This window comes from Populus euphratica, unplaced genomic scaffold (assembly GCF_000495115.2).
Source record: "Populus euphratica unplaced genomic scaffold, PopEup_1.0 scaffold12.1, whole genome shotgun sequence".
Lineage (NCBI taxonomy): Eukaryota > Viridiplantae > Streptophyta > Magnoliopsida > Malpighiales > Salicaceae > Populus > Populus euphratica.
Genome location: NW_011499858.1, coordinates 1,734,247 through 1,751,053, shown reverse-complemented (window position 1 = coordinate 1,751,053; position 16,807 = coordinate 1,734,247). Strand labels below are relative to the sequence as shown.

Below are 16,807 nucleotides of genomic sequence, written 5' to 3'. Positions count from 1 at the left end.
GAAAAGCGTGATCTTGATCTGGAAACCAAGATGCCTAAATGCATGGCAAATGTCTCCTTTTATAGGCCAAAAATAGAAGTTATTGATTTGTTGACTAATTGTAGAGTGCGTAGCCACAGATTTGTTGACTAATTGTAGAGTGCGTAGCGACATCTTGACCTGGTGACAATTCTTATCTTCTTATATGAACAAAACATCATTGCTAACATCGAAATTTGAATAGACTTGATTCATAAAAGTTCTAGAAAATTATCTCAGTTTTCTAACAAAAAAAAAATTATGGTCATTTGGACTTCTAGAATTCAAGATATGCGCTGAACACTAAACAGTTTCCAGGCTGTAAGACAGATTCAGCCTTCTCCGTTATTGATAAGATTTGGACTTTCAAATAGCAAAATTGAGTCTTGCATTCTCATGAATGTTTTAGGCCTATATCTTAACGTCCTAACCATATAAACCAAATTAAAATCCAAGATCTACAGCTCCATATATGACCCAATGACTAAACAATATTCAAATTTGGACTGAACCAGCATCTCTTTTCTGAACTTTACCCTCTCTTTGTTTTCTCAATTTTATTAGTTGAACTCATTAATCAATCATTTTATTTATGTGATAGGCCTGCATTTAAGATGAACATTTACCATAAATTAAAGTTACCTTATAGTATCAGACTTGTTATTATAAAACATGCTTTAGTTAAGGAGTTATTGATACTTCAAGTATAAAATATTGATATAAAACCTTGATAAAAATATACTTTTAAGTATTAATTATAAGACCTGAGAAAAGATTCAACCGTTAAAATATAAAGTTAAGTCGAGATCCTATCTAATCATAACGATGATATTACACTTTTAAATGTTTAAGGAGTAGAGATATAGCTTCAAAATATCCAAACAAAAGGATTGTGATCATAAAAGAGAATTATCATATTGAATTCAAAATTTATAAATTTATAAAGGATAAGATGTCATCACTTAAAGACTGTTGTGATATTGAATATCTATTTAATGGAGAGGTTCTGGATATTAGGAGATCACTTAATTAATGTTCAGAATAAGGAGGAGGATGGAGATCAATAAAGAAACAATATACTCCATGTTAAATGAAATATAAGTAATAAGATATATAGTATGATTGTTGATGGTGGAAATTGTGTTATTGTTGCTAGTACTACACTTGTTAGAAAATTAAATTTGAACATTATTAAACATGAAAAACCTTATAGACTTTAATGGTTAAATGATTATAGAGAAGTAAGAGTTACTAAGCAGGTGTTGGTTACCTTTTCAGTTGGAAAATATAAAGATGAGGTTTTGTATTATGTTATGCTTATGCATACTACTCCTTTATTATTAGGAAGACCTTGGTAATTTGATAGAAAATCCAATTATGATGGGTTTGAGAACATGTATTCTCTTAATAAAGATGAGAAGATATTCATATTTGTACCATTATCCTCTAGACAAATGTATGAAGACCAATTGAAATTTAAAGGAGAAAAGAAAGCCAGAGAAAAAGATCAATCATGTAAGAATGTGATGAAGAGTGAAAATAAATTAAGCTAGGTGAGAAGAAGATTATATTTGACCAAATAAAAATTAGTAGGATTCAACCAAGAGAGAAGGGAATTAATAGTAAATAAAAAAGAAAGAGTGAAAAAAGAAAAAAGTTCGGAAAAAATAAAGAAACATGTTAATTTTTAAGCAAATAGGAGTGAAATTAAGAGTGCTTGTTTTTATGATGTGCCAATGATTTAACTTATGTATAATGAGGTATATTTTAATACTAATAACCTTAATCATTATCTTTCTAGTGTTTATGCTTTTTTATTTCATGATTTTAAAGACATCTTGCTCGATGATATTCCTAGTGGGTTATATAAAGTGAATTGAGTACCAAATTGATCTTATACCTAGAGCATCTATATGTAATTGGCCAACGTGTAGAAGTAGTCTCAGGGAGACAAAGAAACTCTAATGGCAAGTGGAAAAATTGATGATAAAATGATACATAACAGAATGCATGAGTCCATATATAGTTCTAGTGTTGTTAGTACCAAAAAAGTATTGGATTTGAAGGATGTGTGTTGATTGTCATGTTACCAACAATATTACAATAAAGTATGGACACTAATTTCTAAACTTGATTATGTTAAATGAATTGCATGTTTCTTATATGTTAAATGAATTGCATGGTTCTTATATGTTTTCTAATATTGATTTGAAAAGTGGATATCTTCAAATAAGAATGAAAGAGAAAGATGAATGAAAAACTACATTTAAAATTAAATATGGTACAAATAAATGGTCAGTTAAGCTTTTTGAACTGACTAATGAATCGAGTACTTTCATTAGATTAATAAACTATGTTTCGCATAATTTTACAGGTAAGTTTGTTATGGTTTTTTTTAATGATATTTTGATTTGTATCAAGAATTTAGAGGATTATGTTGAACATTTAAGAAATGTACTAGTTGTTTTGCAAAAAGAATATTTATATGTTAATATAAAAAAAGTGAATTTTACGTGAAAAATATTGTATTTCTTGAATATGGATTTTAGGATTATCCAAGAATGGCATACACCTAAATCAATCACTAAGTTAAGAAATTTTCATGGTGTGACTAGTTTTTATAGGAGATTTATTAAGGATTTTAGTACTCAAATCACTCCTTTAACTAAGATATTTTAGAAATTTATGCATTTTAAATGGGATAAAAAGCAAAAGCATGCTTTTAATTTATTAAAGGAAAAAATAATTTTAGCTCTATTATTATAATTGCTTGATTTTACAAAAACTTTTGATATTAAATGTGATGCCTCAAAGATATGTATTATAGATGTTTTAATATAAGAAAGAATGGCCAATAACTTGTTTTAGTGAAAAACCCAATGGTACAACATTGATTATTCTACTTATGAAATGAGCTTTACATTTTGGTAAGAACTTTGAAAACTTGGCATCATTACTTGTGGCCTAAGGAATTCATGATACATATTGATTATAAGCCATCAAAACATCTTAAAGGCCAAAGAAAGCTAAACTGTCAACATGTCAAATGGCTAGAGTTCATTAAAAAATTCTCATACATGATTAAACATAAGCAAGGTAAGGAAAATATAATGGCTGAAGCGTTATCATGAAATCTTGATAGCAATAAGAAAAGAACAGGTAATAAAGGTTCTCTATGAGAATATAAGGTGAAAACTATATATAAAAAAATAATGAGTAATATACATTCAAAGCTAATATAAAATGAAAATAAGTTCATTTTTATAAGGTAATTGGGTTTGAGTGCATATGAAAAGAGAGATTTCTTAAGTAAAGAAGATCTAAGTTTATATCAAGATGATACGAACCATTCCAAATCCTTGAAACAATTAATGATAATACCAAGTGAATCTACGAGGTGAGTATGATGTTGGTGTTATTTTTAATATTTGTGATCTTTCTTTGTTTGATATAGGTGACAGTTAAAAATTGAGTCCTTTTAAAGATAGAGAGGATTATGCAATCTAAACTGCATCAAATAATCCATTAGAAGTTCCAATTAAATCAATTACGAGATCCAAGGCAAAAAAAGATAAAAGATGCATTTAATGAGCTTCTTTAGAATATTTGGGCTAAAGTGAATTTCAAAAAGGGTACAAGATTAGTTCAAGATTTCAAGGAAATTGAATACCGAAAAGACCTTGTGATAAGGTCAAAAAGCTACCGTGTAGGAGCTATATTAATTTCCTAGTTGATTTAGAATTCTTTTTAATATTTTCTTTATAACTCTTTTATTATTATTTTTTTAGCATTGTTTAAGATTTTTTTACATATTATAAATATGGTTATTTAGCTTGTATTTAGTTTTTTTTAAAACAACCTTTGATTTCAACAATTATATTGTGTGTGAGAGAGGTTTTTCTCATATGTATTAGTTCTTAATTGAACTACTCTAACATATCAAATAATTAACCAAGTTTTATGGCATCTTTTATACTTTTCTCTCGCGTCTCTTTATAGATGTTGGGTGGGGACTCAGTTACTTATAGTTTTGGTGTCTCGGTATAAGTTATCATTGTGTCAAATTCAATTCTAAACCTAATCTTATCTTTCTTGAGAAGGGGCAATTTGATTATGAGTTTCTGGATTTTTATATTCATAAGGTTCAAATTACCTTGCATGTTTGATTTTGTGTGTGTGTGTGTGTCTCAATAATTTTGCACAATTTTGCACGTGAATGTGATTTGTGTGTGGGCATTTGTTTTTCTTATGTGTTTAATTTTTTGGTATGATAAGTTTTGCATATGAATGTGTGTTTTTTTAAAAAAAAATACAGTATGAGCATTTTTCATATAAAAACAAAAACATAAAAAGTATAAAAATGATTTTGTGCTATTGCAGTTGTTTTTTTTTTCAAAAATTATTTTGTAAAACATGATCATATGGTCTTTTAAAAAAAAAAAACTACCATGCTCTTTTTATTGTCTTTATTTGTAAATATATTTTTGATCAATTTTTTATGTAATGACAATTATCTTTTATTGTTATGAGTAGACCTAGACCACTAAGTCAACACAATCCCATAAAAACCCAATAAGTATGAGTGACACCTTTTAAGCTCATTTTGGACATATTTGAAAGAGTAGGGTCAAAGCTTGAATTTCATCATCAACATGGGTCCAATGCTCATTTTAAATTCCTAAATTGAAATATCCTATTTTAGGTATTAATATCAAAACATTTCATTCAAAATTCTAAATCCATGAAATCTTTCTATTTTAAGGATTAACATCAAGATTTTTTGTTCAAAATCCCAAGTTGATGGAATCTCATATTTTTGGGGATTAATATCAATCTTTTTCAAAAAATCATAAATTAAATAAATCTCCTAGTTTTTAGGGATTCCTAGTTTTCAGGGATTAATCTCAATTTTTTTTTTTTTGGTTACAAGGTTAAAATCAACAAAATCTCCTATTTTAGGAATTAAAGTGAGATTATTTATTAAAAGATCAAAATTGTTGAAATATTCAATTTTAAGGATTAACTTTAAGTTTTTCATTAAAAGGTTAAAATTGATGAAATTGATGAATTCTTTTATTTTTTTAGGATTGACGTTGATTAACATCAATTGAATATTAAAAGTTCAAAATCAATAAAATCATCTATTTTTATAGATTAACATCAATTTTTTCATTAAATGGTCAAAATTGATGAAATCTCATATTTTAGGGATTAACATCAAAATTTTCATCAAAACGTCAAGATCGATGAAACTCTTACATTCAGGGATTACTGTCAAATTTATTGACAAGTCTCCTATTACAAGGGATGGACATTTTTTTTTAATTAATTAAAATAAATCATGAATAAGCTTAGAAATAAATTTATACAAATAATAGCATATGTAGAATAAATTTATGAGAAAACACATAGTAAAGATAATTTAACATTTGAAAGGATACGATAAGCATGATGTCAATCTTTTCTTAGACATAACTAACTCATTACCTGAATCTATAAGATCAGTTTTTATTTTAAAACTTCTAGTTTCCTTTAATTATTAGGAGACAACTCCATATATTTTTATATTTTCCTTTTAGTTTTGGAGAGTCTTGTATTTTTCATAGTATGACATGATTAATCATCCTAATTTGATTTCTTACTAGTGGTTCTTTATGTATGTGACTTATCAAGTTTCCTAATATGTTAGCTAAAATATAAATCACAATCCTAATAAAAATAAAATTAAATAATTTAAAAAAAATTAACTTATTATAAGTTAAAAAATTGATCGGTTTATATGTGAAGATCAAGTATAATTTATAGTAATGTGTAATGATCCTTCAAATATCAAGAAAGTCATAAATAATTTGACTTTATCTTTTAATGACTAGGTTTTCAATATAATTATTATCTCTTCATCAAAAATGTTATAACTTAGTCATTAGAGAATAAAATATGTCTACTCTATCAAACCATAAGTGTTCTCAATGCCATAGTTATTAATTGTTTGAATAATATTTGAAACTCTTTTCAAATCTCAGTCGATCTTATACAAAGATTTCACATTCAAATTATTCAAGAACATGTGGAGCATTTTCTTCAATTTATATAAGGTGATGAATCTTCTCTTGATCACTCAAATACCTTTATATATTTCATATTATTCTCAATATCTGCTCATTTGTTACCTTTGATTAAGGTAATACGTAATCAAGATCAAAGCATAATTTTCTATATAAAATAACTTGGTGATCTTAAGTCTATGAATCATTTACACAACTCTATATATGGGTTAGTTCACTGCATATGTCAGTTGACAAGCATTTTCATATTATTTATAGGCATCCCTTATATCTCAACTTATGAAAACAAATGCTTCATTTCACACAAGTATGTTTAATTTCAGTGGCGACTAACTTGGAAGAAATTCCTTTTACTAGTCTCACACAAGTATGTTTAATTTCAGTGGCGATTAACTTGGAAGAAATTCCTTTTACTAGTTGAAGGAGCCCTTTCGAGCCACCTTTTTACATGCTTTCCTTAGAGAGGCAAGCATATTTGCTTATTCTGAAGAAGAGATTTTCTCTTTTGCCTTCTCACTACTCTTTCTTCATATTTTTAAATATTGAAACAGGAGGTGGAAAGTTTTAATATATACCCATATTAATAACTCTAATTAGTTAATTATATTAATAGAGCATTGAGATTTAAGAAAATTTAAGAATAATGCTTTAATATAGAAAGAATCTCATAACTATGATCATTTTATAATTTTTTTTTCAAAATATTTTTATCCTAATTACCTTCTCAGAATTGCATAGTTTGCTTATGAACCCTGAATTCTTATATAATGATGACTTTGTATGCTCTCTATTACATTCATGTCTGGTGATGATATGATTGACCTTTAAGCCAACATTGCTAGGCAATCCATATATATTTATATATGTAACAACTTTAGTTCTAGTTCCTTCTATAATCAGAATGGTCTTTTTAACAAGGAACATGGCAAAAATTAACAAGGTCACCAAAACATAAAAAACTTTAGCTTAGAAAATGAATCAAGTTAGAATCAATCATGTCAAGACACCCAAACTTAGTGCCAATTCTATGGTAATTATAAGCATGTTGTCATATCATGTTCTTCCACTTTTCAAGCACTAGTTCTCCCCATAAAGAAAAGTCTTTAGCCTCTTTATATTTGGATTATCTATCTTTGGCCTACGATATTTTAGTTAATCACTCATCTTTGAATCATGAACACTAATGGAATCCTAACACCAATGTAACATATTATATCATACTAGACATCGCTGAACTCACTCATGTGGAACTCTATATCATCTTTAAACAAATCAAAGTAGGTGGTGGTAAAAAAAAATTAATATCTCACATATTGGTTGTACTTCAATTCATATACCTTAACTTTTCTAAAACTATCTTTTACTTTACATGTTCTTGAAATAATGAAATTTTTGTTTTATATATGATGATTTGATTTAGATAATGATGTGTTGTTTGAATTTTATAGCCATTTATATTCTGTTAAGTATAAAGTCATCTTTTTGTCTAACATATTTAAAGATGGTTTATACTAGCTTTCATATTAACCTTTTATCTTTAGTCATAAAGTGTTATCTATCACAAAAACTACCACAAAAGTTTGGCATCGATGGCTTAGTCATCTATACTTTTATATGTTACATCAAATTCTCTCTGATAAGGCTCTTTTGATTTCTTTATTGGCTAATTATCATTTTAATTGTATGGTTTACCTTTTAGACAAGTCTAATCAATCTCATTTAGGTTTGTCAAAGCATATTAGTTCAACTCTCTTATATTTAATTATTAGTGATGTTTAATTAGCAACCCATTTAGTGTGCGTATCTATGTTTGTGTGTATTATTATTATTTTTATTATTTTTGTCACATATATTATTTTTTTCCTTTGTACAATAAGTGACTCATAATCCAAAAAAAAGTTGAAAACTAGTTTAGAACTTATATAAAATAGTTTCAGAGTGACTAGAGAAGTAAATTAAGAAAACTAAGTTTTTGTTTTAAAAATAAAGGAATTGCTAATTATGTTATTTGTTCATATATATACAAGCAAAAAAGTGATGTTGTATGTCATCACTGGCATATTCATAAAACCAACCTCACTATACTGGAACAAGCTTTTCTTTATATAACATTTTAAAACTATTGTTTTTCTCATCAATCAAATGCCTGCATAAATTCTTCAACATTTATCTTTAAAAAAAAAATCAAAAGATAACCTAAGTATGTATTTTTAAATGTTTTTGGTTGTTTATGCTTTTTTCATTTTTGTATCTATACAACAAACATCAACTTCATTTCACTTTGCTTTATTTCTCTTCCTTGGTTATAGTCTAGATTATCTAGGATATCATTGCATGGATATCTCAATTCATCACATCTATATTATCAATAATTATATGTTTCTTGAGTGTTTATTGAATATTTATTGAATATATATATCAAGTCCACTTAATTAGTTTCCTTTATGTCATCATTACTCTTACAATCCTACCTTTCCATTGTCGATTCTCTAAGAATTAACATTATTATGTCTAAAGTATTACCTTGTATTCTTATATCATTTTCTACGTTATCTCATTTCACTTCATCTTCTAGTTATGAGACTTCTCATACTACTCCACTTTTGATTCTTTTTTTTTTTTGGCCTCTCTATCTAATTCTCATTTTTCAACTCTAGTATAATCTCGTATTGTCTATTATTATTATTTTTCATCTCTAGGATTCTACCCTCTAATTTTGGTCTCAATATTGTAATGAATAATAACCTCCCTAGTTCATATTCATCTCCAAATCTTTTACCATATAATCTTATTCATACTCACCTTCTGACCCTTCATCTATATAAACCTAAACATTACCTTACCCTGTATCTTTCCTCATCCAATGTTATTTCACTGTTTTTTATTCAAAATTATTTGCTACACTAAGACTAAATAACATCTCTAGTAAAATTCAATAATGACTATAAAAATTAACTTATTGATTTTTAACCACACCTAGTCTTTTATATATATATATATATATCCTTTTATGAATTTTGTTGGTTACAAATGGATGTACAAGATTAAAAGAAAAATTGATGGTCCATTAAATGTTATAAGACTCGGGTAGTAGCCAAGAGGTATCATTAACATAACAATATTTACTTTGATGATTGATTAGTACTTAAAAGTGCATTCTCATTAAGGATTTATGTCATCATATTGCACCTAAAGTATCATTAAATTCCCTAACAAAAGCATGTTTTATATTAGCAAGTTTAAAAATATAATATACCTTTAATTCATGGTAAATGTTCATCCTAAATGCAGGTCTATCATATAAATAAAAGGATTGATTGATGAGTTTAAGTATTGAAATTAAGAGGACAAAGAGAAGGCCAAACTTAGCAAAGTGTTGCTGGTGCATTCCAAACTCGAACATTGTTCGGTAATTGGATTATCTCTGGAGTTTTAGATATTGGATTTAGGTCTATTTTATATGGATGGAAAGGTAAGACATAGGCCTACAACTTTCATATGAAGTCAAAGACTCAGTTCTGCCGTTTTCAAGCCCAAATCTTAGCAACAACGAAGACGTCGGAAGCTGTCCTGCAGCTCAAGCACTATTCGGTTTTTGGCTCATATCTTGAGTTCTAGAAGTCCAAATGAGCTCTGGTTTTTTTTGATGGAAAGCTGAGACAATTGCCCACAGATTCCACAATTCAGTTGGCTATAATTCTGATGTGAGCAATGACGTTTTGGCCAGCCAACAATATCAAAAATCAGCCCACAATATCAAAAAACCAGCAGCCATTAATGTCAAAAACCAGCCACCAAATCAATGGATGCCCACCAATTCTTCAATCAATCAATAGTTCTGAAACTTAGCCTATAAAAGGAGGCATTGTCCATGTATTTAGTCATATTAATTTTCAGATCAAAGTTATCTTCTTGCTTTCTCTCTACATCTTTGTAATGTTCAAGTTTTCTTTTATGCTATAGTAATCTCTTGTTTATGCTCTTTCATTTCCTTTCCTATACTTAGTTAGCTTATATTATGTTTATGTTCTTATATTGTTTATTTGTGTTTTTCTCCTTCTTAATGTTTAGCTAAGTTAATTATGTCAAGGTGAAAAGGTTTCTCTAATGGTGTTAGAATAGGTATAATATAAACTCAACATGAGCTTTAAATGTTTATATCCAAGAAAGATTGTTATTAACATGTTTTATCTTTTTATCTTACTAATTCTTAATACCTTGCTTATTAAATGTTTAATTTAGATTTGTGTTGTATAATATTTGGTACATCAAATGCTTGATCTTTCATAGTTTTCGGCCGAAATCGTTATTATGATAGAAACTTGATTTGTTGTTAACATAAACTAGCAACATGAATGCTTGATGATATTTATAAGTATGGTATTACTTATATAAGATAATTAATATGATCATGTTAGTAATTTATAATGAGCTAATAACGAGAAATCATCCGATTAGAACCTTCTTTGTGTGTGGTTTCTAGTTGAGTAATAAAAAGAGTTTATATTATATTTATTTGAAATACCATTAGTGAATCCTATAACCTTGACATATGTTTTGTTATTGTTTAATCCTTACATCAATATCACATCCCAAAACTTTCTTCAACTCTTTTTTGTTATTATTCTCTTCAAATCTTTTTTTTATTTGTAATTTATATAATTCATCTCCTTGTGGTTCGACCCCGGTCTTGTCGGGTTATTTTACTTTGACACTCCTACACTTAGGATAAGACATCAACTCTTTGATCGTGTCAATGATATCTTCAATCTAATTGTTAAGTTGGCTATAATTTTGATCATTTTTATTTTTTAAGACTGGTTATTCATCAATTGAATGTTCATAATGTCTTTCTTAATATTCTTTTTGATATTAATGTTTAGATGCACCAACCTCTTGGTTTTATTCATCCTTACACTCCTTCTCATATATATAAACTTCATTGGTCTTTTTATGGACTTAAACAAACACTACATGCATGGTTTGATAAGCTCCACCAATTCCTGTTGGGTCTTAACTTTCATTGGTATCAAAATAACACTTCCCTTTTTATGTACATCTACATCTATATATAAACTTCGTTGATTATCTACATCTATATATTGGTTTTTATGTTAATGATATCTTTATCAAAGCTAATGGTTTTTCTTATATGAGTCAGTTGATTACTCATCATGGTGTAGAATTATTTATTCAAGACTTGGATCATTTAAGTTTCTTTCTTGGTATTAAGAAATAATATACTTCTCATTGGCTATTCTTCTTCTAGTTTTGTTATGTCTCTAACATTGTGTACAAGGTTGGCATGTCCAAATGTTAGTTAGTTTTCGAACCACTAACTGTTAGCTGTTGTTTTTCTACTACCTCTAATAATAGTTCTAATTATTTTGATTCTACTTTGTATCATTAAATGATTGGAGCTCTTTAGTATCCTATTTTTATACATGGCTAGATATCTTTTTTTGCTATTAATAAAGTTTGGCAATCCATGCATGACTATTAGTTTATGGTTACATGTATCTTACATTATATTTATGGTATGTCTCGTTTTGGTTTATTTTTTACTATCTCCTCTAATATCTTATTGAATGGCTCTAGTAACTCTAATCAGTTTGCAATATTGATGATTAAAAATCTACACACTTATGTTATTTATCTCGATCGTAACTTTATCTTTTAGAAGTCTAGCAAGAAGAAATAATTGTTCAATCTTCTACCAAGACTAAATATAAGTTTATTGCTAGTGTTGTTGTTGAGTTATGATAACAATCTTTTTTATTGTTTAAACTTGGTTATCCAACATCTTTTTTTTTGTTTATGGTGTGATAATCTTATAAAAACTTATCTTATGACTAATTTGATTTTTTACTTATACATAAAACATGTTAAAATTAAATTTCATGATATAGTTCTGATAATAAAACCACATGTTCAGTTTATTACCATTGATAATCAAATGTTCTTACTAAATTATTGACCTACACTTGTTTTGTCTTACATGTGATGGCATTTATAGCACAATACTAATTAGGAGGTAGAAAACTTTTTAACTATACAAGATGATATATTTTTTTATATTTTGTATTTTTCTTGTTCTAGGTTTGAGATCTTCTTTTCTTGATTTATATTCTTCTTGTTTTTACTAGGGTTAGTACATGTATATACATTTACAATCTATTAGAAACACATATAATCTAATACAAAAACTCGTAACAAAATGGTGGAATATTTTCTGTCGAGTTCTCCTTTATCTTCTTCTTTCCTTTTCCTTAATATTATAGGATATAACATCAAACTAATTAAAAGCATAAGAGATTTAGTTATATGATCGTCTATTCTTATATATAAATACCTTATTTTTCATCTTCTCCGAGCTAATTGATTTCTCTTACGCCCATATCATATCTTAACAGACTCCAATTTCAAACTCAAAAATTAAGGATGACAAGGATTGCCCTAAAAAAATTTCCGTATACAAGAAAATTATTTTAACTTGATAAAGTTTAGTAAAGACATGGACATAGATGAAAGAAAAAGTAGGACAAGATATCGTCTTGAAGTGGACCTAAGGATCTCATTAATAAGGATGTTTTGTCCAACAAAATCTAGTGACTCCTTTGGTGGGACCCCTCTAAGATTTACTTGTGCATTTTCATCTCTATATAACACCTACCAGCTCTACCTCAAGCCTCCCTCTTCCCTCTATCCTTCGTTTCTTTCTTGTAAATTATTTGTTTCCCGTAGTTTTTTTTTTTCCCCTCCCAACTTCTGCTTCTACTTTTCTGTTTTGAAGTATTCCTAATTTCCCAACTTACGCTCTTATTTTGATTTTGTTTATCTTTTAGCCAAGATTTTTATTTTTTCGATAATATATAAAACTTAAGCTGTCAGAATCATATTAGACTGTCAACTTTTGTTTGTACCCCTTGAAAAGAATGAAGGAGAGTGGTCGAAAACATGGTGCACTTGCGCCATGCGCAGCATGCAAGCTTCTAAGAAGAAGATGTGCTCAAGACTGTGTGTTTGCTCCTTATTTTCCAGCTGATGAGCCGCAGAAGTTTGCCAGTGTGCACAAGGTCTTTGGGGCTAGCAATGTCAACAAAATGTTACAGGTTCAAATCCTTGCACCTGATTTCTCTCTGTATGCGTATTCATCTATTTATATACTATTCAAACTGTTTTAGAAAGTTTTCTTCTTCCTTTTCCCTTCTAAATTCTTTTGCAACGGGTAGGAGCACCATGATTTTGGAAAAGAAAATTGTTCTTCGGTACATTGGATGGTCAAGCATGCGACGGGGATGGAGTTACCAGAATCTAGTGAAAATTAGGGAGAAAAAAAATATATAAAAACCATGTTTAGAGTATGGCGTTTCTAGTGTTATAAAAAAATCAGAATTTTGTCTTCTCAAAGTCTGAAATTTTCAAAATACTCCATAAGCTTATTAAATTTTTATGAAGGCCCCAACTATAAAATCTTGTCCCCGTTTTTCAAAATCAGGATGTGTCCCTGATCGATTATTGATTGGAAGAGTTTAATATACAGAGAAAATATTCAACAGTACTATATATAAAAAAAAAATTATGAGTAGGCAAGCAATCAATAAAGAAAACTTATTTATAATAAGCACTCCTCATGTAAAATGACCAAATTATTCCAAAGAGAAAATGATTTTTTTTTTTTTGCCATGGACGACTTTGTCCTCATGTTTAGAGGTTTGCCATGCTTTCTCCTTTTTTCTTTTTCTTTTTTTTTGGCTAAACGTTTTCTGTATATAAAATTATATTGTAAACATTAGAGGTTTACAATATATAATTATTTTGTTCACCATAGTAAAGGATAATTTCAGAGACAAACATGTACATAAGTGTATTGATTTAGGAAAAAGCATTCAAAAAGTGGGAATGTCATCTTCACCTGATGTTTTTGACCTTTAGTTCGGTTGTAGTGGTAGTTGATCGGTTGAATGGACCCCACAATAAGGAGGAACTGACTTTCACGTTCTATTCCAACGTTGGGAACTGTTTTCCCATTTGATTCCTTAATTAGTACATGAAATAAGAGAATAAATTGAGGATCACAATTTAGCTTTATTTGTTGATTAAATAGAGAATAAAGCGGGTGTAGTTATGCCTGATTTTATTAAAGTGAAGTGCTTAACCTTAACTTTTCGGAGAAGTCAGGATAAGCTTTTGTTTTTCGGAATGTGAAAAAGAACATGTTGTTTCATCTATCCATGCTTTGTGCTTTAAGGAAGTAAAAAAAAGTTGCATTGATAGAGAGATGGCAAGTCAGTCCAGAAGAGAGGTTGTTCCATCTAAGCAAATGAATGTGACCCTTTTTTAGTAATTAAATATGTATTGTAATCATGACATCACCATGGCATGAATGCATGTATATTATTTACAGTAAACTATAACTTAGTCCTTCTACTTTTAAGAAACTATCAAGTTAGAATCTCTAGTTAAAAAAATTGATAAAATTCTTATATCTTAGTCATGTATTATTAAGACGTTGAGCTCTCACTTCAGATTTAACTGCAAAAAAATTGATTGATCTGTTAATAAGTGGAGGGTCAAATCTAATTCACAATCAAGTGATTAACGTGCAATTTTGGAAACTTAAGCAACCAATAAGAACTAAGTTAGTATAATTTAATCTTCTTCTTTTTTACCAAATTTGAGTAGTAAATGGATCAGAATTTTATCAGCTGTCACACATGAAAATAAAAGGCAGTATAATCCAAGAAACTACAATAATATTATTTCAAGAACTTCTTTACGTTAAATATAGAGTGTGGGTTTGTAACGGTGTTGATGTTTTTTAAATATGTTTTTCAATTAAAAATATATTATTTTTATTTTTTAACATAAAATATCTAAAATATATCAACTTAATATTTATTTTAAACGAAAAAAATTTGAAAAAAATTTTTAAAAATAAATTAAATCACACTAACAAATACAAAAAAAGTATTGACAGTGATTTGGAAAGATTCACGCATGGAATAATGTCAAACATATCATACGCCCCGGCCCAGCACGCTAGCACGAAAGATCATTGCATTGAATGCTTCGAAGAAAAATAATACCCATAATTAGGTTAAAATATGTTTCAAGCCTTTTTCTTGATGTTTACTCCATTTATTTGATGACCTATTATGCCAAGGTTCATTGCACAAACCGAATTATACAGATATCATGAATAATTTATATAATAGGTTTTATCAAAAGTCTATTTTCCCTATAAGAAAAGAAGTTTTGCATATACTCTTAGGTGCTTTTTTGACCAATTAATAGAATTTGTTTTACTTTTAGATTAGGTCATTGTCATTACAAACTACTACTACTATAGCATGGAGTAGATGTTGAAAATCAAGGCATATTCTTTGCCCCATTTACCGCAGCTTTTTCTTTTTTTTTATTTCATAAGAAGTCACTTGAATTATAGGCAACACAGTGTTAATTAGAAGTCCTGTCCTCTTTCTTAATTAATTCCTAGCATTGTAATTAATTTTGAAGGGGAATTGGTTTTATTTGATACAAGAAAATTTATATGCATCGATATCAAATAAATCTAAATTAAACCACCAAAACATCTACTTGTAAGCCATCTTCATGTTTTCTTTTTGGTTCATTTTTTGAACTTTTCTATTTCTTTAATGGTGAATATAAATTTAGGTTGCTTAGTATATGGTGCCCAAATTAATGGATTAGGCTTATAGTGTGCAAAAATTTGCAGGAATTACCTGAGCACCAACGAAGAGATGCAGTAAGTTCCATGGTTTATGAAGCAAATGCAAGGGTTCGTGACCCAGTTTATGGTTGTGTTGGAGCCATATCATCTTTGCAGCAACAAATTAATTCTTTACAAACCCAATTAGCAGTTGCACAAGCTGAGGTAGTGCATATGAGAATGCGGGAGTTCACTTCTTCCTCTAATACAGGAGCCATGGACATGGCGGTTAATCAGGACAATATGGGGGAGTCTTTGTGGTCATGCTAGCTTTTATCTAGCATGCCTGCCTTATCTTTATTCCTACCTAATTATTGACTAGCATGAGCTTGCTTGCTTTATTGTCTGCCTTTATCGTAGTCTCTCTCTTTTTTCTTACATCTTCAGAGCACATCTCCACCTGACCAACGGACGTTGGTGATAATGTTCATTATCCATATTGTAAATATTTCCAGACATATAATCATGAATCACCATATATGTTATATGTTAGTACTAGTGTAGTTCAATCTTTTTGCAGGACTTATTTATGTTCTTTTAACTCTCTACTAACTAGGAGATTATTGAAGAATTGATGGTGTTTGGGAATGTTACAAGTGGGACAATGCCATAAATCCATTGTGATTGGAATTTGAGTTTACAAAAGACTAGTTGCTACAAGATTAAATTAATTGTAATTTAATCCCTATAATTTACAAAACCGATTAAGTAGTCTCTGTAATGTATAAATTAAATAATAGTCTTCTAATCAGCATTGGTCACGGTCAGCCTTAGTTTTTATTTCAAAAATACCTTATTTCTTAAAGCGTGCCTACTTGTATTCTCCTTAAATAATAATAATAATAATAAATGGAAGAATAACACGGAATTAACAAAAAGGAGTAAGTTATAATTACCTTCCAATATTTCCTTTCAATGTTCATGCCAAAAAGAAAAGGTGAAGTTGTTTATTTTTGTGTTGGCTAACCAACACTCACCCCCTAGCTAATAA

General features: G+C 28.6%; 1 protein-coding gene across 1 annotated transcript; it reads left to right on the top strand.

Annotated features, from left to right (window-relative positions):
• Positions 1-12,782: 12,782 nt before the first annotated feature.
• Positions 12,783-16,342, top strand: LOC105123996 (LOB domain-containing protein 4-like). The gene is made up of 2 exons (XM_011023817.1): positions 12,783-13,195; positions 15,823-16,342. Exons 1-2 carry the CDS (start codon positions 13,019-13,021, stop codon positions 16,084-16,086), a joined length of 441 nt encoding a protein of 146 aa, XP_011022119.1. The 5' UTR covers positions 12,783-13,018; the 3' UTR covers positions 16,087-16,342.
• The last annotated feature ends 465 nt before the right edge of the window (positions 16,343-16,807 follow it).